This window comes from Cydia fagiglandana, chromosome 2, assembly GCF_963556715.1.
Source record: "Cydia fagiglandana chromosome 2, ilCydFagi1.1, whole genome shotgun sequence".
NCBI lineage: Eukaryota > Metazoa > Arthropoda > Insecta > Lepidoptera > Tortricidae > Cydia > Cydia fagiglandana.
In genome coordinates, this window is record NC_085933.1 from 22,305,440 (window position 1) to 22,328,541 (window position 23,102).

At 38.4% G+C, this 23,102-nt stretch overlaps 3 protein-coding genes across 5 annotated transcripts in view; 1 reads left to right on the plus strand and 2 right to left on the minus strand.

The window, feature by feature from the left end:
* Positions 1–4,463: 4,463 nt before the first annotated feature.
* On the minus strand, positions 4,464–15,545 carry LOC134678613 (uncharacterized). Its single transcript, XM_063537245.1, has 13 exons — positions 15,384–15,545; positions 15,226–15,275; positions 14,443–14,601; positions 13,776–13,895; positions 12,101–12,238; positions 11,796–11,992; positions 11,071–11,158; positions 10,315–10,429; positions 9,933–10,155; positions 8,924–9,073; positions 6,973–7,047; positions 6,345–6,468; positions 4,464–4,746 (listed from the first exon to the last, which is right to left on the minus strand). Exons 1-13 carry the CDS (start codon positions 15,435–15,437, stop codon positions 4,578–4,580), a joined length of 1,662 nt encoding a protein of 553 aa, XP_063393315.1. The 5' UTR covers positions 15,438–15,545; the 3' UTR covers positions 4,464–4,577.
* Positions 15,546–15,993: 448 nt separating this feature from the next.
* On the plus strand, positions 15,994–17,825 carry LOC134678623 (DNA polymerase epsilon subunit 2). The gene has a single exon (XM_063537258.1). The coding sequence runs from the start codon at positions 16,104–16,106 to the stop codon at positions 17,679–17,681; it is 1,578 nt and encodes a 525-aa protein (XP_063393328.1). The 5' UTR covers positions 15,994–16,103; the 3' UTR covers positions 17,682–17,825.
* Positions 17,826–19,401: 1,576 nt separating this feature from the next.
* Positions 19,402–23,102, minus strand: part of LOC134678579 (putative ferric-chelate reductase 1 homolog) — a 50,085-nt gene continuing 46,384 nt past the window's right edge. For 2 of the 3 annotated variants that reach the window (XM_063537203.1, XM_063537212.1), the window contains exons 11-13: positions 22,595–22,707; positions 22,150–22,269; positions 19,410–20,854 (exon numbers count right to left, since the gene is read on the minus strand). In XM_063537203.1, the coding sequence (XP_063393273.1) occupies positions 20,726–20,854; positions 22,150–22,269; positions 22,595–22,707 (362 nt within the window). In that variant the 3' untranslated portion in view covers positions 19,410–20,725. Of the gene's footprint in view, positions 20,855–22,149; positions 22,270–22,594; positions 22,708–23,102 lie in introns of all 3 variants that reach the window. The other variant, XM_063537216.1, reaches the window with a different exon arrangement.

The following is a 23,102-nucleotide window of genomic DNA, read 5'->3' on the forward strand; positions in this document are numbered from 1 at the left end:
AAATAAGAATACAATACAACACAATTCTCCTTTACATACATAGTTACAGTACTAATAATGCTACAGCTAAACAGAGGCGTAGCTAGAGGATATGGCGCCCGGGGCAGACACCAAATTTGCGCCCCCCCCCCCCCAAACGAAATGAACGTAAGGTGGTCACTGACAAGCCTTCCAACAGTCCAAATAGCGTGGCTGCAATCCAAAATCGGTCCGTGAATGTCAAAAACGTACAATGTTTAAATGTTTAATATTAGGATGCCGTCCATTTGGATGAATCCATTGTAACGGCATCCATTTGGAAGGCTCGTCAGTGGCCTGCTTAACGAAACGAAAGGGTTATTTTTTGCTTTAATAAGTTTACTTTTAATGTAGACAAATACAGTGTAGGTACCTATGTTTTTTTAGTACATCGGTGGCCAACAAGCTTTCGACCCACCTGATGGTAAGCGGTCACCGCATCCTATGGACGTCTACACTCCAGGGGTGTTACATGCGCGTTGCCGACCGTTTTAAAACTTATAAACTTCTTTTTTGGAGATCTCTATTCATAGGTACAGCGCGGCTTTGGACTGATTTGAAGGACCCAAGGCGGCATCCAGGTGCTCCTGTCCAAAGGTGAAAGCAGTACTCAATATATGGGATCAGTCTACCCCAGAGTAAAGTATGGCGGTGGCCTCCCTTTATTGAGCACACCGAATTTTTTTTTATACGAGCGCAGCCTACCCGGCAAGGTGGCTACGAAATTATTGGACGTCACTGATGGAGATGTCAACACTGATCGAGCTGGGCTCCCAATACTCCCTGACATGGGAAGGGTTGTGCCTTGAAAAATGAGGTTTTCTTAGCGGTAAACGCGCAAATTTGAGTCATGGTAGGATTGAATCGGATTAAATTGTCCTGATCCCACACCGAAACTCTGGATAGAATGCCTCGATACCTGACACAGTTATTTCTACTATTATTTTATGGGGTCACTTCCCCATCGCTATTTCAGTTCAGTCCAGTTCAGTTATCAGTGCAAATACCACGAACAATTATTAGAAGGCAGAAAAGCAAAGCAAAGCTTCACTCCAGAATTTCTTAACAAAAGTTATAAGTCTCGAAAACTACGAAAAATCGGCTAACATCTGGTAAATGGGGTATATTCTGATAACCCATGACGAGGATTCTAAAAAAAAATATTTTTTTTTCTCAACTTAAATCTGCAATCGGCTGTTCTAGCCATAATCAGATGGTTTGTTTCTTATTTTTTTTAGGTTGTTATTTAGGGTGGTGTTCCACTGAGCACCATCACCAGTTTACGTGGGGGCTTATTGTCTCTGGTCTAGCCCTAGTAAAAAAATTATGGGCGTCAAGGTTTGGACCAGCCTGTAGGTATACAGGGTGGCTAAAAATAACTGTATTTTCGTTGCCAGGCAGGTTTTTGGATTATACTGAGCAACTTTTACTATTAGTCCAACCCCTAAGTCGCGAAAAAAAATTTGGCTGTTTCCTACATTTTGGCTGGTCCATTTTCTATGGGAGGGTAAACTTTTTTTTTTCGCGATTTCGGGGTTAGTCCCGTAGTAAAAGTTGCTCAGTCCCAAAACCCAAAACCTCCCTGGCAACGGGAATTTAGTTATTTTTTAGCCATCCTTGTATAGTACTGTCGTCCGCATATCGATGAATGTCGTCGATTGACAACATGACACAGATATGCAGCAGCTATTGAAGCAGCCGGCCTAGCCAAGGTTACAATCACTATCGCTTCGACAACGAAAAACATTATATCTCTCTATCACTCTTCCTTATTAGTGTGACAGTGACAGTTGCGTTTCGATCGCTACAGAGCGTAAGCGATTGGCATCTTGGCTACGCGGCCAGGTTCCGTCTACTACGGCTCATATGCGCCTGCCGGACAAAGGGCTAGCGATCCATTCGCATAGGTAGTCTCTTGGAGAGTCCATAAGATGGTAACTTCGACAGGAGACCCCTAACGGAAAAGACGCGCTAACACGGGACACAACTCTGAAGCACTCGGCCCGCTCGCCTTATAAAACGAAAGCATAGCAACTCCCGCCTTGATGGAAGTTTCTTGCATAGAGTATTCGCACTGCGGGATGGTGGGCGGTAGGGCGCTACCGTCGTCTGTCAAGGTCGAGTTCGAGGCAAAAAGAGTAAGAGTAAAAGATCGGCTTTCTCTTTTGCGCTGTGGGGCAGAATACCATCCGCATTTCACACTTCACAGTGGTGGTAAATATGACTGACAAAAGTTTCCCTGCTGCCTTTTAGCAAGGCGGAGAGGTACAGGTCTTTTGCTCATTTTGGCGCCCCCCCCTTGGACGGCGCCCGGGGCACGTGCCCCCTCCAACCCCCCCCTAGTTACGCCTCTGCAGCTAAACAACGTACATACAAATTTTATTTACATTTTATAATACAAGCATTATAAAAACGATAGAAGCCAATCATATTTTCACTTGTGTGTCCTGTCTTTCCCAAAAACGAGTAGGTAAAGCTAAAAAACTTTTTTAGTTTTTTTTTAGCTTAGAAAGAAGGTAGGCGATCTTGACGCCTCTTTTTATTGAAAAACTGTGGATAGTAAGTTGCAGTTAATATGTAATAATTTTATAGCATACCATAAAATAAATAAATAGTATATACATAATCATAATAATTTTATAGGTATGCTATAAAATTATTATGATTATATAATCATTAAAAACTTTTGGATTCATAAGTAATAGATATATTTTTTTAAATAGCGTTTTCCAATAAAAAGAAACTCATAAAGATTGTTTACTCTTTTTCTAATGCCAAAAAAAGAAGTATAAACATAAACAAGAGACATATTCTTCAAAAACTTAAGTTACCTTTTGAGACAATTTTTCAACTTTCTTTGCTTTTTTTTTCAGAATTTTCACAGCCATATACAAACACACTTATTGTAGTAAAATATAATTATTAAAATTTTAGTGTAGGTACCAAATGTTTTTTGTGGAAGAGTAAAATTCTAGGCAAGATTTAATGTCCTATGGCACTGGTCCCACCGCGAGCTAGTAAGCTATGAGCTATCGGCTATAAACACGAACAAAAGATAAGCACTCCCGTGTAAATAAAAGAGACACGGCGATATTTATAGTTACTCGCCCAGCGGTGAGCTGTAAATATCGCCGTGTCTCTTTTATTTACACGGGAGTGCTTATCTTTTGTTCGTGTTTATAGCCAATAGCTCATAGCTTACTAGCTCGCGGTGGGACCAGTGCCTAAAGCATGTGTTACAGCTGTGGCAATATAAAAAGTGTATTTAGTGCTATAGAATCATATCACATTAACTCACTAACTTCGTTTGTCATGTATTTGTGACAGAGCGCATTGTATACAGATTTACAGAGGTACGAGTATAGTCGCGGACGGTCTAGAACGCAAAATGACTAGTGTAATATTTTGCTTATATCGCTTTTAGTCTACATCGCGAACGGTCTAGAACGCAATTTTTTTATATCACACAGGTAGGTTAGGTTCGTTAGTTATCTTCAAATGGCCGAAGGCCAAACCGCACAGAATAGGAGCCCCGCGGCATCGCTAACGTAAAGATAAAACGACGGAAAATGATGTAGGCATTTTGCGTTCTGGACCGTTCCCGATGTAGACTAAGAGCGATATAGGCAAAATGTTACACTAGTCATTTTGCGTGCTAAACCGTCTGCGAATACCCCTTTACAGAGTACTGACAATAAAAACCTTTTTTTTTAAATATGTAGTCAGATTAGGAGGGTCTCACAATAACACAGCTTATAACTAAACAATTATAATTAGAGATGGACCGAATATGGACTTTGCCGAATACGAATATTCGGCCGAATGTTCGGTTCAGATCATACCGAACCAAATGTTCGGTTGGGCTAAAACAAGTTCATAAAGGTCCGCGATCTCCGCACGTGTTTTTGACGTTTCCCTCTGGACCGGCCGAGAATATTTTGATTCGATTAATTTCAAAACAAAATAAATTCACTATTTGCACACTAATACCAATATCTTTGTCCAGCGTCATTGCGTCTTTTGCGTCCCACTCTCTCACTAAGCACAATATAAGACGCAATACATATGGAGAAAGATATTCGACAGATGGACTACCACCCTTATGCTTTAGTTTCCTAGGATAGCGGTGTCGTCATATAGCGGCCGTCTACTAAATAATATGGCTAAATATGGATGTCGTATATTCATATTTAGCCGTATTATTTACTATGGAGACGGCCGCTATATGACGGGACCGCTATCCTAGGAAAACCGATCTTTAGGAGCCTATATACAGAATGTTTGGTACATCGTTTGCCAAATTAAAACGGCAGATAGGTTGAGTGATTTGCTATCTTCACAGGCCTAGAGTTTTTTAATTTGGTGCAAAAAAATTTTTTGACTTCTATGACAATTTTTCGTAAATTTCTAATTTTTATTTGCGTGGTAGTAAAAAAAACCATGGCCAATTTTGTTTTTCTAGGCATGAGAAGATAGCAAATGACTCAAGCTATCTGCCGTTTTAATTTAGCAAACGATTTACCAAACACCCTGTATATTTTGTTTATAAAAAAATACCTCTAATGTGATAACGCGTCACAGTAGTCGGATATCGGTTTAACCCCCGCTCTGCAAGCGACGCGCGTTTTGTGTCCGGCGACGCGCGGGTTGACGTGCGCGTTGTGCAGTTCCGATACTTGCGTGGAGCACGCGGCCGCCGGGTCGCCCGATCCTGATAAGCTGCCCAACCTATTCAATATAAATAAATGGGTCAATCAACTATTTTTTTGTTGTTATTCTGTCCCATCAGCCAGGAGACAATAGTAGCATAGTTTCTTAGAAGAGCTGCTGTACCATTATGAAAAGTTCTACAAACGTGGTTAGTAGATGTCCCATTATGAAAAGGCCTTATAACTACCAAAAAATTCAAGTTTGGTTCATTTAAATACGAAATAACTAGTATTTTAAGAGTGACCCAAGAAACCGTAACCATGGCAACTAGTGACAAGAAAAAGTTTATTCACCCAAATACATAATAAATATATATTATAGGACAATTTTTACACAAATTTACTAAGCTCCACGGTAAGCTCAAGAGGCTTCTCGATTTGATTTCGGGGTTGGTCCCATAGTAAAAGTTGCTCAGTATAATCCCAAAACCTCCCTAGCAACGGGAATGCACTTATTTTTTAGCCACACTGTAAATAATATTATTATACTTGTTGTGACAATGATCTGTGTCATCACACAAATAAATGCCCTTACTGGTTTTCGAACCATCGGACCATCGGCTTCGTAGTATAAGTATGTATTACTGTAACCGTTCTTGTGATATTAATAATAAATTATAATAAATAGTAGTCTGGTCACATATCGTTCAGCCTGGTCAAGCTTTTATTCTGAAGATAGCTTGAAGACTGACATTGTCTTATGCAGTTGTGTCCGACAAAGCAAGTCATGCTAAGGCCTGAGTGGACGCTCGAGTTGAGCGTGCAGCGGGGCGGGGCGTGCGGCGTGCATGTTAATCAAATGCAAACGTATAGGAGCGGCCTTAGTGCACGCTGCTCAAATCACTTGAGCCCGACGCCAGTGGCGTCACGCCACGCTGCACGCCCCGCTCCGAGCGTCCACTCAGGCCTTACACTAAGCGGTCTGACCAAATATCGTTTCAAAGTTATTTTGTTGTTTGAAGCCCAATCTTAATGCAACTTTTTAGTTTGGTTATCTTCAAAAAGGCTCGATAGTAAGTTGCGATTTTCTGTATACGATTTGTGATACACCAGTTTTTTTAAAGCACATATTATGCCGTTGTTATATTTTTTCCAGGGTTGATCATATTCAAATTACAGTTTATCCCCGGGTAAGGGGTCATCCATTAATTACGTCACACGAATTTCTAGGTTTTTTGACCCCTCCCCGGTCCTTGTCACACTTGGTCACATTTGGCAAACCCCTCCCCCCTAGTGTGACGTCACATTTTTTCTACGAAATCGCCAAATTGAATTAAGTAAGTACCTAAGTATTATTAATATTTTATCAAAATATTTTTGACCATATAAATATTAGTAATCATAACCCAAAACTGCTTAGGAAAGAAAATTAACGAATAAAAACGATTATCGTTTTAAAAACTTGTTATTTAAATGTACAGCGAATAAAATAATTTAAATAAATTTTCGGTTACTGATGAAGTTAAAGTGACGTCACAAAGTTTGTGTCTCCCCCCTCCCCCATGTCACAATATGTCACATTTACTTGACCCCCTCCCACCCCCTAAACGTGTGATATAGTTAATGGATGACCCCTAATGAAAAAAAAACTTGGAAATAGAAAATATTAAATCTTACCAGAATTCGTTGCCAGGGTGCGCGTTTCCATCCCACGGATACGTCATGACTAGCAGCTTGCCCTCGTGTTCGCCCGTTAGCTTCGCTGACGGCTCCCGGTTTTCTAGCTGCACGTTTATGCCACCTGGAATTGTATTTTAAAAAATGCCTTCCTATAACTGTTATTATAGGGTGCGTGAACTGTAGGGGGCAGCATTCTGTTTACAGATGTAGTGAATAATTGTTTTCGATCGTATTTTCTCGGAAACTACTCAGTACTTTTTGTACCGAGACTGACTGAAATAGCAAGACACGTTCATATGTTTCCATGAATATACGATGGAAAATAATTATACACTACATCGGTATTGGGGCGAAGTGTGAATGTCAATTTTCGATTTAGGCCATAAGGTTTAAGACGCGCCAACACACAAGCAAACGTACGTGAACTTTGTGAAGCATTTACTCGTTTGCGTAGTGTTAAATTGTTAATGTCAAGTTAAAGTTTTCGATTCAGGCCGCACAGTGGCAGCACTGGCAGCCCCCCATTCACGCTCACTGTCCTCATATTAGAAGTTGTCAGAACTCTTATAATTATGTCATATTTATTTAAATAAATACCTGATAATAGCAAAGTAAAGATACAAACCTTTAGGATGCCTTTTGCTTTCAAAGAATATTCTTTTCTCTGTACTCCCCTCCTCTGTTCCATTTGTAAATAATGCTGAAAAAAAAACATAATCAAGTAAAACTGAAATATTTGTTCATTTATTAGTGTTTTAACTGATTAAAATAATACTTTGCGATAATCCATAATATAATATTTGATATGCATTGTCGGAATGCACGTAGGTTTATACGAGTATTGGGCTGTAGCCGCGTGAGTCATTTGACGTCTATGGCGGTGAAACGGTTAAGAATATAACCTGGATGCAGCTTTTTCAAGTACTATAGTCTGTGTATTTAGGTATTTAAATAAAAGTAAACAAAATCTACCCTCAAATTGGCTCCTTAAGGACCTTAAGCCAGTTGAGGGTAGATGAAAACATTACATGATCAAATAATGTAGGTTAAAGTTAGGTCGTTCAGTGACAGATCCAGGTGGTTTTGTATTTGTTTGGTTAACCAATAAATGTTAGAGTCTGGCTACTGAAATTTTACCTAAATGTTCGGCGGGAAATTCAAAAAATCTTCGGCTGGTCACACTTTGTATAGTAGGAATTATAGTTTGGATACTAGAACATATTTTTGATTTTCTATGCACACGTAAGGTATCTAAGGATATAAGTTATAGTGCGTCAAGCAAATCTTGTCAGTAGCAATGTAAAGCAAACTAAAGTAGGGCAACACTCAAAGAGTAGTATTGCGCTAAGAAAAGCAGCAATGTACAATTTACATCGAACCAAAACTTTTTTTTCTGCTGAACGCGCCCTATTACGTACGTCAATTCAAATTGTCACTCGCGGATTTCTCCATTGAAAATGTTAAAAATGTTATTAATAGGCATGGACTACAATTTAAAAGCGGTGTGTGATGTTGATAAAAATGATTAACTAATTTGAAGATCTCAAAATAAAATTAGAAGTGGATTATGCCTTTAAACAAGAATGTATTGCTTCAGCAGGTTAGATGTCCTACTGGATTTTAATATTTTATTAGATTTCTCAGTTGGCACTGTAGGCATTGTAGGCATCTTAGCTTTGAGCATAATCTTATTTAATATATTGGTATTTAATGGTGACACAGCAGAAATATCTCTTGAAATAGAATCGATTCAGAATGTAAACATAATGTAAACAAAGAAGATGATGGCTGTCATTCGCGGTCCACATTCCACAGATAAAACACAGATGACACGCGATTTTCGAATTATTCGAACACAGTGTTGCTAACCCGCGATTTTTCAAATTTGCCGCCATTTGCTACTGACAAGATTTGCTTGACCCAGTATAAATATACGTTGACGTGCACTCAAAGTCAGCTCACATAATTTCTACCACTATGTAAAGTACAGTCAACGATAAACACATATGTTAACACTTTCTCACCATATACCATTGTAACAAGGCGATAAATGAAATGTAGTGTAAATAAGACCTAGCTCGATAATACCGTAATCTTAAGCCATCACCAAAAAAAATATATAAGTACTATGCCAAATATGTTAAATGCTAAGTATCAAAATATTTATAGAGCACCAACCTCCTGATTTGTTTACATTTGTTTAGGAGTTGTAAACATTGCAGTTTTTCGTTATACAACGCTACACGTCGACTTCGCACATTGTCGTAATTATTTACGAGCTTCAATAATAGTTTGCGAACCTCACTCAGGATAGACATTACTAATATTATTTAAAATAAACCCATTATAAACCGCAACTATCCGCAAACAATTTGAATGAATGACATAAATTGACAACTGACATTTAGCTTTTTTTTTAAATCATAGACAATTGGTGATACAACAACGAAATATCTGTCAACAATTTTTGGCTAGCCAGACTCTATAACTACTCAAAAATATACAAATTATTTGTTTACTTTTATTTAAATACCTGAAGATACAGAGTAAAACTGAACACTTCAAACCAAACATACCTAAAATGCTGGCGCTGGGTTGGATGTACGCGAAATTGACGTCCGTGACGTGGTTCAACAGGTCCTTCTTCAAGAACGAGCGTATCCTCTCCAGGAAGCTCAGAATATACACGTCGGGCTGATGGGCAGACACCTTCCATACGCCTAGGCCTGGAACAAAAAGAAATTTTTCGTTTAACATACAGCGCGACATGTTTCGGAGAGCTTAGATCTCAATTTTTCAAGCACTAAAGCTCGGTTTTCCTAGGATAGCGGTGCACGGTGCTGTCATATAGCGGCCGTCTCCATATCAAATAATACGGCTAAATATGGATGTCGTAGTATTTTGTATGGAGACGGCCGCTACATGACGGCACCGCTATCCTAAGAAACCAGAGCATTACAGTGCATGAGTAGGAAATGCAACCAATGAATATCTATAGTGTCATTCTATGGAACTTGCTATATAAACAAACCGCCATCATTCAGTGACAGTTTCAATATGGCGGTTTGTTTACATAATTAGCAAGTCCTATACAATGATACTTTAAGGGTGGTCCACCTGTCCAATTTCATTGTCCAATGTCATTGCGTTTCACTCTCTCATTAAGCAAAATGTGAAACGCAACTGGACAAAGAACTTTGAGATTGGACAGATGGAATACCACCCTAATATTAAACTCGGTGTTACGGCGGTCTATTTACCGTCTGTTTTCGTGTTTTTACTAACAATTTAACTGTCTTGTTGCAATAAGGCACCTATGTATTGACAATGGTGCCTTATGAAAAGAAGCTGGATAATCTACTTCGTGTCTTTATTTCGTTTCCTCAGTCAGGAAACAAAAGTAAGTAAATCAGTTAAAAAACGTGGGAACGCTATTTACTAATAAAATTCATTATACTTAGCTAAAGTGTTGTAAAATAACTTCATTATAGTACACTAAGGTGTTGTATAATGAGTTCATTATAGTACACTAAAGTGTTGTATAATACGTAAATTAAATCCAAATATAACATTTTTCCAACTCACCAGCCCCTATAACATTAACGAACGCGTCCCTCCCCGCTCCCCTCGCCCGCTCTTCAGCCTCATATAACACACACTCCGCAGTAACGCTAATCCTCTTGTAGTACACTTCGTTGTCGAATATCATGTCATTCACTTTCACATAGCGGTCTATGTACCGTCTGTCTTCCGGTTTGTCTTCGATATTTACGTAGGAGGTTAGCTCTTCGTGGGTGTAGCTGTGTACCTGGTAAAAAACAAAAATAAAATTATTATTTTTTAGTTAGTTTTAGTTTAGTCTCTTTAGTTCTTAGTTTAATTTGTAATTGTTAGTTATAAACTTTATAATTTGTAAAAGTTACAATATTGTCACAGTCAATTTCTGTCAGCTACAAAAACTCCTTACCTGGTAAAACTCTGAAAACATTTGTCTCCACATGTGCCTCGCAGACTGGTTATTGCGTACATAAGTCGTCTTCAAAACGTTGAGGCACGTCGTAGGCGTTACCTCCTCCCCGTACCTGAGAAGCCAACATGTCAGTAAAGTTCTGATATCAAAGAAAAACAATGTAGTTCAGAGGCAGGCCAAGAGACGGGCCAAAAAGCTGCCTCGCGAGTAAATTGCCGCGCGAAGCAACTTAGGGTCGGTTGCACGAAACTGTTCGTATAGTTAAAGAGTTCGCAATAAACCTATTGATTAATATAAAATATTCTAAATATCTATATAATGATAAGTTAGTTATAAGTTTGTAAAAGCCACTAGAGTTATGTTAGAGATGTATTAAGTACCTGTAACTTAATTGAATTATGTATGTACTTATGTTTGCTACACCCTATTCAGGGTCCATGTGATACCATAAGAAATGTAAATACCACCTAAAAATGTACTATGGAAGCAAGAAATAAATGAATACTGAATACTAAATTTTTATGTATGGAAAGTTTCATAGTAAAGCGCTGGGGCGGGCTGACGTTGATCTGTCAAATGTGTTTGGCGCAACTGGCCCTTAGTCTGTGAAGCTTTGCCTCGCTCGAGGCGAGTTAGGTTTTCAGGGACCGTTAAGGAATAAAATCAGCTTACAATCGGCTTAGTATTAGTATTATACGATTAAAGTATTGTTAGGTAAGCAATGAATTTAGTCATTAAAATAAAACAACTAACCCATTCTCTAAGCAGTTCTGCTGTTCAGTTATTAGAATATCTTCGTAGTCCATTCGCCGGGGGCGTTGGAAACGGGGGCCGACAATACCTGTTAACAAACATAAAACATTAAAATAAACCTCGATAAAACTTTATTTTTCCAAGTGGCAAACCCTATATTAAACTTTATTAGTTATATTTCTGGGACATAAAATGACAAAAACTGTAAAATAAACTGTTCGACAAAATTAGGGTGTTTCGAACTCGGTCAAATTATAAAGATATTTAATTTCCATAAATTCTAGACACCCACAAAATGATAACTTTTTATGGATATTCAGTCCTATTATGAATATTAAAAAAAGGTTTACCATACCAGTAGTACTCTCAACATCCTCTTCACTAATAACTTCTGATTCTTCCTACTTTCATTATTGATTTATATCCTCCGTATACCAGCGCACGTATACAAACTAGGTTATCTTCATCTCATTGAAGCTCCAGTTCCAAAAAAAACTTACCAATAATAACAGCATCGCTCTCTGCATCCTCTTCACTAGTAACCCCCTGATTCTTCCTACTTCCATTATGTACTCTGTATAACCGCTCACGTACACAAACGAGACGATCTTTACGTCATAGAAGCTTCAAATGAATTTGAACCTTCTATACAACTGTTACATTTTATATTACTGTACAAAAGATTCAAACTTCTTATGCTCCAGTGAAATAAAAAAAAAACTAACCAATAATCACAGCATCGCTTTCCGCATCCTCTTCACTAATAACCCCCTTATTCTTCCTACTTCCATTATTGATGCACTCCGTATAACCGCTCACGTACACAAATGCAGCTATTTTCATCTCATCGTAGCTCAGACAGTTCTCGAGGACCAATGGCGGCTTCTGTTGTAGCGTGCCCACTGCCTCCCAGCCTTCGTGACTGTAAAGTTAACCTGCGGTAATGCGGTTGTACATCGTAGTCAATCGAATTTGAACTTTAAGACAACGGTTGAAGGTATCTTGCAAGACTAACAAATTAGCAACTCACCCCTCCTCGCCCGAGATTAGTTTGTACGTGTCGTGCGGTCCCATGAACGTGACGGCCCTCTTTTTGAGTATCCTGTCGATCAGATCTGGTACGGTCATGTTGTTGTACAGCGCTTTCTCAATACTGGAGCCGAATTCTCTGCAACAGATAATAATGATAAGGCGGGATTGGACGAGAGCGACCAGGCCGCGTAGCCAAGATGCCGATCGCTTACGCTCTGTAGCGATCGAAACGCAACTGTCACTGTCGCACCAATATGGAAGAGTGATAGAGAGACATAATGCTTTTTGTTGTCGAAGCGATAGCGATTGTAACCTTGGCTAGGCCGGCTGCCTCCCAAGGCAATTGCACCCGAGGCATCGTGCCCGCGCGTGCGTCGGTCTCGGGCGAGGAAAGACTGAGCTGCTTTGTGTGGCAATTTCTTCGCGCGGCGAATTGTATGTCTTCTTCTACCGTAAGTAGTAATAAATTAATAACAATGAAAAAACTTCGTTTTGTAGACCGTAGCGTGTCGTGACCCAAGAGATAGTTAGGGGTCATCCATTAATTACGTCACACGAATTTCTAGGTTTTTTGACCCCTCCCCCCTCCTTGTCACACTTGGTCACATTTGGCAAACCCCTCCCCCCTAGTGTGACGTCACATTTTTTCTACGAAATCGCCAAAACGAATTAAGTAAGTACCTAAGTATTATTAATATTTTATCAAAATATTTTTGACGATATAAATATTAGTAATTTTATAACCCAAAACTGCTTAGGAAAGAAAATTAAACGAAAAAAAACGATTATTTAAATGTGCAGCGAATAAAATAATTTAAATAAACTTTCGGTTACTGATGAAGTTAAAGTGACGTCACAAAGTTTGTGTCTCCCCCCTCCCCCATGTCACAATATGTCACATTTTCTTGACCCCCTCCCACCCCCTAAACGTGTGATGCAATTAATGGATGACCCCTTATTTGCCACGCAACAGCTTTTACGCCTCGAAGCGCGGTATTTATTAGTTGGATCTACTATTTCTTGTTGTTACGTGTCCCGTTAGCCAGAGATACAGTATAAGTATGTATAAGAACATAATGTTGTAACTAACAAGTAATAACATTCTTAATAGATGACAAATACTGCAGTGGGCTTGAAACTTGTTTTCACAATAACACTTATTCACATGGTAAGTAATCAATTTTACTACAGGAAAACATCTTGAAAAAATAAACCCGATTAAAAAAAGATTTACGGTTAAGTAATTACTGACATTAAGATTTTCCTTATGGGGATTTCCAACACCTGTTTTGATGGATTTCATCATTGTCAGCCCACATTGAATGAATCAGTGCCTTCAAAGTGAATCATTAGTTTAACTATGCTTGCCCTTTTACACTCAAAAATCAGGATTTGCCAACTTAAGATGACTAGGTACATATGTTTTCGAGGCCTAATGGAACTAGCTTATCACTACACCTTATAAAACAAAGTTCCCCGCCGCATCTGTATGTTAGTGTGTTTGTATGTTTGTTTGCGATAAACTCAAAGACTACTGGACGGATTTTCATTCGGTTTTCACCTATCAATAGAGTGATTCTTGAGGAAGGTTTAGGTGTATAATTTGTTAGCCCATGTGAGGTCGGAGCGGGTCCCCAGTATTTTATAATATTACACATTATTACAAAAGTTACCTCTTGTAAATGAGAAAATGGGTCATCAACAGCAGCACTCTCTCGTGAATGAGGGGATATGTGGAAGCTATGTTGCTCTTCAGTTTTTCTACATGGCGACGCACCTTCAACTTTTCTAGTCTGTAATATATATTTTCATCATATTAAAATGTGTGGAATAAGTTTGCCAAATTGTGTAAGTATGTCACTAGAACTTAGCTGTGGATATTTATTATCCCCTCAGCCGTGGGAAAGCCCGACAGGATCGATCAACTTCGATATATATTTATGACATACATATATAAAACTCAAAATTGCTTGGGGCCCCCTGGCCCCTTCACAGTTGAGGGCTGAAGGGATATATCATTCTTTAGAATTCCATGCTGGAAGGGAGACAAATATTATCCTAATTAATACTAAAACCTCTGCTGTCCATCTTTTAATATGCCAGCAGGCTGTGTTTAAAGTTTTAGACAATTTTCAATGAAAAAGAAATTAAAAAGAGTAATTATATAAGAAATTAAACTTTTGAGTGTTAATATTGTGTCTGTATTGTATGAAGGAAGCCTGTTATATAAAACTTTGTTTTTGAATCTTAACAAAAACACATAATAGGGATTTTTTACTTCTAGCAGCTACCCTTTTCTCATCTTGTATGAGTCTATCAAAATAGCTGAATTTAACATACCTCACAGTTTCAATAGGAAACGGTATGGGAAAGGCTTTACTCCTCTTGATGGTTTCATCAACATCATCCGAGTACTCCAGCTTGGGAAGATCTGTGCATTGACGTAACAGCTCATTGGTCTCCTTGCTCATGCTCGGGAAACACCAGTCTGGCTTACACCTAAAACATAGACAAACAAAATAAATAAAATATATTTACAACTACCTTTTGCCTTTGTACTTATCTTTTCCTATTTGTATGTTTTTTTTACAATAAAGAGTTTATAACTATTACTACAACTGAACATCTTTAAAAAGTAATAATTGTGTAGGTAAATATTTCTTAACTGTCCAAATCTTGTGACAGTTGGTTTATTGCAGTAGTATTGGTTCTTTTATGAGAAATTTTAACGTTTTTAAAGTTTATTTTTTCTGTTGTGGCGCGCGCACAGCTCTTGTGAGCAAGGACCCCACTAAGGATACGGGCGAGCCTTGCTCACATGCATATCTGTCGCCAGTTTTCCCTTAGTCGTCTTATACGACACCCACGGGACGAGACGGGGTGGTGCTATTCTTTTCTGATGCCGGCGCCACGCGGCACTATGTTTTTAAAGTAGGTGCATCAAATATATTATGTGAGTGCATTATAATGTTTGTATTTACGTCTTAGTCAGGGGCTTTACCTCCATGAGTGGACTAGGAAAATGAGTAATTGGATCTTATCTCTTCAAAAAGTAACGTCACAAAATGCGATGATTACTATCGCCCTAGAAAATTTGATGGAAATAAGAAAGAAAATACGTACCAAGAAATGTTTTGAAATTGTCTTAGAATATCCATAGTTGGTGGCTTTCCCTGAAACATTTACCGTAATTGTAGAATCTTCATAAAAGTACAGTAATAACGGAATAAAACAAAATTATGCAAATTAATAAATAGGTAACTGTGTAATCGTATACTTACAGACGCTTGTCGTGTAAAAACCAGAGTAAGGGGAAATAGTTTTAACCAAAACATAAACACATACAACTTATATTCGTATTAGGCATATACTGTATTATGTTATGACTACAAATATTTTGCGTTTTGCGGAAAAATCTCCAGAGGCAGAATAGAATGAATGAAATCAGAATGAAACGAATGGTTTTGTTAATTTGACATTGACAGTTGACAGTTATAGTTTTTAACGTGTTTCATTTGCAGGTTATGCAGCTTGAATCGTACCATTTAAACTGTCTGTACGCGTTTTATTTTATAGCTTAAATAGACCAGAATGAAAAATGTTGCCAGTCTAATATGATTCCTTCTAAAACGGAGGTATTTTCGCACGGTGGATGAATATTAAAATAATGGAAATATTCTTATATTTTTGAAAATGCTAATATTAAACGGTTTGTAGGCTAGTACAAATGAGACGTAAAAAACGTAAGAGCTTAAAACCAAATTTGCTCCTGCGAGCCTTCGTTTGCTAAGTTTGTTTACTTACTCTGTTTCAAGGATAAGTTTTTGTAGAACTTAACAATTTGAATATAGCCACACTAAATAGCTGTCAAAGTCGGCTGTCAATGTCAAGCTGACGTTTAGGTCACAGAAGTGTTTTGGCGCGTATGTTCTTCGGCGAATAGAACATGTTATTTTTATAAATAAACGCATGTTTTGTGAACATTAAGCATATTCTTAAACATGGGTGACCTGCAAAAGATACGATCGGAGGTTAACAATGCGTTCAAGCTTAGCGGCTTCACAATACGTCGCGAAGCCAGCACCTTTGTGACCGAACAAGTTTTCTCTCTAACGCCGCGCGAAAGAACGAAAATGATCGACAAGTTAACCGCCCATTTAATGCACCAGTGTATATCCCAGCCTATTTTAGAGAAGGAACATCTAGAAACTGCCTATAGGGAGTGCTCCACTGCCGGACTCGAAGAGACTGAATCGGTACTAAGTGTGATCGATGCCTTTAGCATTCCTAAACTGGTATATGATAATGAAAGGAAGAAGTTCAGTAAAAGCGTGAGTACCGACCGCCACTTGTACCCAGAGCCTAAATGGAAAGCCCAGTACTTGATAGATAGATATACTATTATTTGGCAAAGGACCGTTAGAAACAAGTTGTTTGCACAAGAAGTACTGCCATCTATGGAGCAAGAGAAACGATTTCAGTTAAGGAAAATCGAGGTTCTACTTAGTTCTTCAAGCAGAGTTGACGAGGTTATAGTGTTAGGTTTGTTAACCCAGTTAACTGAAGGGAAGTTCTATTTAGAAGATCCTACTGGGAGTGTAGAATTAGATATGAAGGAAACTAGGTACCATTCAGGACTGTTTACAGAGAGCAGCTTTGTTCTAGCTGAAGGATTCTTTGAAGACAAGGTATTCCATGTCATGGGGCTAGTTCTACCACCTTCAGAGAGCAGAGCAACATCTTTGAACTATTTCGGAAACTTGAACACTTTTGGAGGAAAATCAAAGAATTTATTAAAGAATTCACAAAATTTGCTAAAAGTGGAGCAGGAGAATGAAGATGGAATGATTATTTTCTTATCTGATGTTTGGTTTGACAATCTCAAAGTGATGGCGAAGCTAAAAACATTCTTTACTGGTTATAATGAGTTCCCACCTATCGCCATTGTGTTTATGGGAGAGTTTCTCTCATGCCCTTATGGATACGAACATAGTACACAGCTCAAAGCAGCCTTAATTCATTTGGCGGACATGCTCTTACCATTCACTAAACTACGAGAACTCTGTAAGTTTATCTTTGTCCCAGGACGAGGAGATCCCGCTGCACCTAACATCCTGCCTAGACCGCCAATCCCAAACTCTGTTACAAAAGAAATAAGGGACAAGTTGGGAGATTCAGTAATTTTCACATCAAACCCCTGCAGAATACAATACTGCACACAAGAAATCATTTTAATAAGACAGGATTTGGTAACGAAAATGTGTAGAAACTCAATACATTTTCCTGAAACAGGTGATATACCCGACCACTTGACGAAAACATTGCTGAGTCAGTGCACTCTGTCTCCATTGTCTTTAGGAATACAACCGGTTTACTGGAGACATGCTGATGCTTTAAGCTTGTACCCGATGCCTGATCTGGTTGTGGTGGCGGACCATTTTCAGCCTTATACAAGAGCATACCAAGACTGCCAGATTATCAATCCAGGATCATTCCCTAGGACAGAGTTTTCATTTAAAGTGTACGTACCAGCGTCAAAGACAGTTGAAGATTCACAAATACCCAAAGAAGACAGTTGATGATGAACAATGACTATTCTTTCGGAACAATTATAAATCTGTACAGGAAATTAAGAACTATTTCAATGTCACTAAAATTATTATAGCTGTTGTTTTGTGTAAAACAGTTGAATACAAGATTTACTATTTAACTCAGACAGTTTGTAGGTCAGTAAATGAATGCTCAAAAAACGTTGTAGAGGGAAATGCTAGGAACACAATTTTTGACTCCGTAACTTTGTTTGGACTAGTTAGGAGGTGAACATATCAAAAGTCCCCGGCTGTAGCCCCGGTGCTGCGGGGAAGAGGGGGGTAAGAAGGTCGAATTTTTCGGTTTTTCATTGATATCTTGGAAACTTTGCATCTTAGCGACATGACTACTAAGACAAACCGAAAGCTCATAAAATTAGTTACAAGTTTTATCAAGTCAAGTTTTTCGATATCTTGAATAGTTTTTGAGATACCCGCTCTTGAAAGTTTATTTAGGGATTTTAATTTTATCTTGATATCTACATCAGTGATGCTGTTAGGCCATGTTTGGTATCATTTTCGTATAAATCGGGGGTGCTGAATTCATTTATGGTATCACATTGACACTATTTCGAAGTAAAACCAAAATTAAAAAAAATATATTTTTAAAAATCCCTCTTCTCGCTGAAACCGCTGAACCAATTTCGTTGAAATTTTGTATAGAAATAGTTTCAGTCTCGACACAGGACATAGGATGGTTTTTATAACCAAAAGCATCTTTTGAGGATGTGAAAAGTGGGGTGGAAGTTTGTATGAGGAGTCAATAACCGCTGAACCGGTTTAGGTGAAATTTAGGATGGTATACATCTGTGATTTAGATGAGAATGATACCAAACATGACTTCAAACCTTACCTTAAGCAGTATTAACCTCAGGAATTCAGTTTCGTCGACGAAGTTGAATTCCCCCCATACTCCATTTCACAACTTTAAAGGATGATTATTGAGATAAAAAGTATCTTATGTCCTGTCTTGGGACTCGAAATATCTGTATACCAAATTTCAATTAAATCGGTTGAGCGGTTTAAGCGTGAAGAGGAATTTAAAAAAAAAGGTATTTGTTTAAAGTTTATATGTTTTTTCTTAGGAATGGTGTCAATGTAATACCAAAAATGAATTCAGCACCCCCGATTTATACGAAAATGATACCAAACTCGGCCTAGCAGCTTCACTAATGTAGATATCAAGATAAAATTGAAAGCCCTAAATAAACTTTCAAGAGCGGATATCTCAAAAACTATTCAAGATATCGAAAAACTTGACTGAATAAAACTTGTAACAAATTTTATCAGCTTTTAGTTTGTCTCAGTAGTCATGTCGCTAAGACGCAAAGTTTCCAAGATATTAGTGAAAAACCGAAAAATGAGACCTTCTTTCCCCCCTCTCCCCCCCAGCACCGGGGCTACGGCCGGGGACTTTTGATATGTTCATCTCCTAACTAGTCCAAACAAAGTTACGGAGTCAAAAATTGTGTTCCTAGCATTTCCCTCTATAACTTCTTATTTCTTGGCCTATTGTGAGAAGTTATTTTGGCTGATTATGATGTTGTTAAAGGCTGTCTCACTAGAAAAAAACTAAGTAATGTATTAGAAAACATCCATTACCTTACAAACCGTCTCATTGTCAGTTAAATGGAAGGGCTACCTTGTTATAGAGGAAAATTGGAAAAATAATACAGTTTATACATTTTAATTTTTGTTTAATTTTGTATAAACAAATATTTACAATATATATCTTTCCAAAAATCTATTGTACAGTATTGGAGCATAAAATCACTGAAATGACTAATAAAAATATTGGCCACTTACACAAAATGGCAGTGTCAGTTTTTGTATTTAATTTAAACAAGAATCCTCCGTGTATATTGAGAGTATAAACATTTTAATTAGAAGAAGTAAGGTTCCAGAAAAAGGAAAGGGTACCAGAATAGTACATGTAATACTTATAAATTTTAAAAATAAGAAAAGTAAGTAAATTATTGAGAAACAAATTAATTGAAGTAAATAAATTATAGAGTAATCTGTGATTTGTATATACCAATTGATTATGGCAGTTTCATTACGAAAGTGACCTTTAATTAATATAACTTTATTTGTTACTTATTCACTATTAGAGATTCAAATTGCACCATACATATAAATAAATATTCCAGAGTAAAATCTGCTCTAAAATACGATAAAAATTGTTCATTTTATAAACACTAACTGAATACTGTTTATTTTCGTTATAATCGTAAATACTTAGTAATATTTCTTAAAGTTATTACTTTAATCTAAGTAATAACTTTTAAGAAATATGACTTCATTGACTATTTAATTACAAATTGTGATAAAATTACAATATTATATCAATGAACTTCATGAAACATTCACACAAGTTGCACAAGTTGACGCACAACCACAAAATGCAACATTTAACGTATAAATTAATAAAAAGTTAAATAATTCCTTATTAAACCAACAAGAGAATTGTGGAAATTTTATGTTGATATTTTTTACTACCTCACAATATTGAAAATGTTTCTAAAGTTTTATAATATAATACACCTATTACCTATATCTAACATTGAATTTTATTTAAGGACGGATTCATAACTGAGCAAGTACCTAATTCATCGGCTAAAGTCGAAAAGCTCGTAACTCCTCCGGAGGGATTACGAGGTTCACGACTTTAGGTATTGTTGGCTAAGGTAGCAATTACTAATTTCCTTGAAATGAGTTACGAGGTTTGCAACTTTAGCAGACGCTATCTTAATATTATTTGAAAATCTACAAGTCGTGGTTGCAGACTACAACCACGTTTAAAACTGTCATAAAAAAATACAATTTAAGGGTAAATATCGGAACTCGGCAGTGGAACAAAAAAAATATCGAATCTCACTTTGACAAAGTTCAAGTACCTATGTTCAACATTTTAAACCTAAAACCAAGCTTGCCAAGGTTCAAAATTGAATGTGTACTTTAAGCTGAATTGTGAAAGGCTAAGTGTGCTTTACATTTTCAACCTTAAATTAATCTTATCGCTAACGTATTAAGGTTCAAGCTCCCATGATGGTGTTGTAGGTGTCTCCGATGGGCGCGAGGGCGACTAGGCAGATCATGGCCACGACGAATATGAGGATTATGGGCGCGTAGATGCCGAGGAGCAGTCGACGGAAGCTGGAGAACTGAAATTATAATACAAGGCATAGAATTTAGTATTTATCTTTCGTGCTTTATGGCAGCGGCCGGCAACCAGCGGCCCGCGAGCCTCCCTCCCTATTTTGTATGTAATATTGACAAATGACAATGTCTGATAAAGTCATACATATTAACAAAGTGCGGCCCGGGACCACTTCGTTGACTGCTATGTGGCCCTTGGCTACTAAAAGGTTGCCGACCGCTGCCTTAAGGGGTCCACTGATGAACTGTTAATCAGTTGGCCCCTTAAGCCGTACGCGCTGGTGGCCGCCACAACTGTTAGGTTCTATGCACACTGCGACATAAGTTCTAATAGGATGTAGGTGTGTAAAGATATACAAGCTACAATCAGACTTGCATGTGTATATCGATACAAATGCGCGTCGACGGCGGGCGCGTTAAAAAACGCGGTGTGCATATATTAATGTGGCCAATAGCCGCTAAGCGGGCGTACATAGCGAATACGGCGATTATACATACCATGCATTACTAAAGTGGATACTTACTATAATTATAATAAAATAACTACCTTCAGTCATATTTATAGAATTCGACCATGACCCCTATTCGACAAGCGACGTTTGACGTATCGTGTTGATCTCCCGTTGATGTGGGAAAAATCATAAGTTCTCGAATACGTACAATGTCAACATTTGACATTAACAATCCACAGTTAGGGTGACAAGCAGACCAAACCGAACCACCCATAGTTTAGAGTTGAGTTTTGGTTGTACCAAATGATATTATCCACCGTTGATGGAATCAACACTTAGTATGCAATAAAATCAACTGTTGATTTGACGTGGATGCGAAATCTGACAGTTGTACATGTCGAATTTGGCCCCATGACAAGTTTGCAACGATTTTGATAGCACACGCAGTGCAAGTGTTATTTTAAACGTTAAACTTCTATGAAATTATGACGTACAACCTACCTAACACTTGCAGTGTGTGTGCTATCAAAATCGTTACTGACTTATCTTGTTCTGACTGTAACGTTCTTTCAGGGGTACACAACCCACAGCTGACTGGATGTACGTATACCGACTTACCAGCACGTCGATTCTCCGGCCGAACTGCGATTATAGCTGAGATGTGCAACCTTCGGTCTTATTTATAACGCTTTCTCAGGGGTACCCAACCTATGACATCAGTGTAACAGTGTTTACCGGTGCGTCGATTCTCCAGGCGAACTGAGCTGAGATGTGCCACCTTCGGTCTTATTTATAACGCTTGCTCAGGGGTACCGAACCTATGACTTCAGTGTAACAGTGGTGCTTACCGGTGCGTCGATGCTCCTGTCGACCTGCGAGGCCTGCCGCTGCTGTCCCATCATGTCCTTCATAGGGAACACGTTCACGGGACTGCGGCTGATCTTGCCCTCCGACACGCACACAGTTAGCTGGAATAACACCACCGTTTACACACCACATAAAGATTAGTCCCAAACTAAGCTACTTTCTATCTACTACAAAACTACAGCGTAACTTGAACCACCATCACCAACCGTCATAAAGAGTTAACTAGGGCTTACATAAGCTATCAGCGTAGGTTTCAAGCATCTACTAACACAAACCTTTGCAGAAATTCCCAAGCATTTTTTGATACATTGCCGACTAAGGTGCAACGAATTCAATTGATCGATCTAATGTTGTGATATCAAAAATCGGATCCGATTTGTTGCTAAATCAGTCCCTTTAGTTATATCAGAGTAATATTGAACTTACGGAAAGCACGACATGCATGATGACGTGGAAAGCGACGAAGGCCGCCAGCACGAACACGCTCCACGGAGGGAGCTCCGCCTTCTGAAGGTACACCGCCAGGAAGATCGTTGCGACTGTAACAGGAAAAGTAGTGTAGGACAGGGGTCGGCAAACCAAGCCTTGTGAGCCGCTTGAGACAGCCTAATAGAGATACGTGCGATACTGACTCTTCGACACACCCAAAAAAACCGGGCAAGTGCGAGTCGGACTCGCGCACGAAGGGTTCCGTACCATAATGCAAAAAAAAACGGTCACCCATCCAAGTACTGACCACTCCCGACGTTGCTTAACTTTGGTCAAAAATCACGTTTGTTGTATGGGAGCCCCATTTAAATCTTTATTTTATTCTGTTTTTAGTATTTGTTGTTATAGCGGCAACAGAAATACATCATCTGTGAAAAATTCAACTATCACGGTTCGTGAGATACAGCCTGGTGACAGACGGACGGACGGACGGACGGACAGCGAA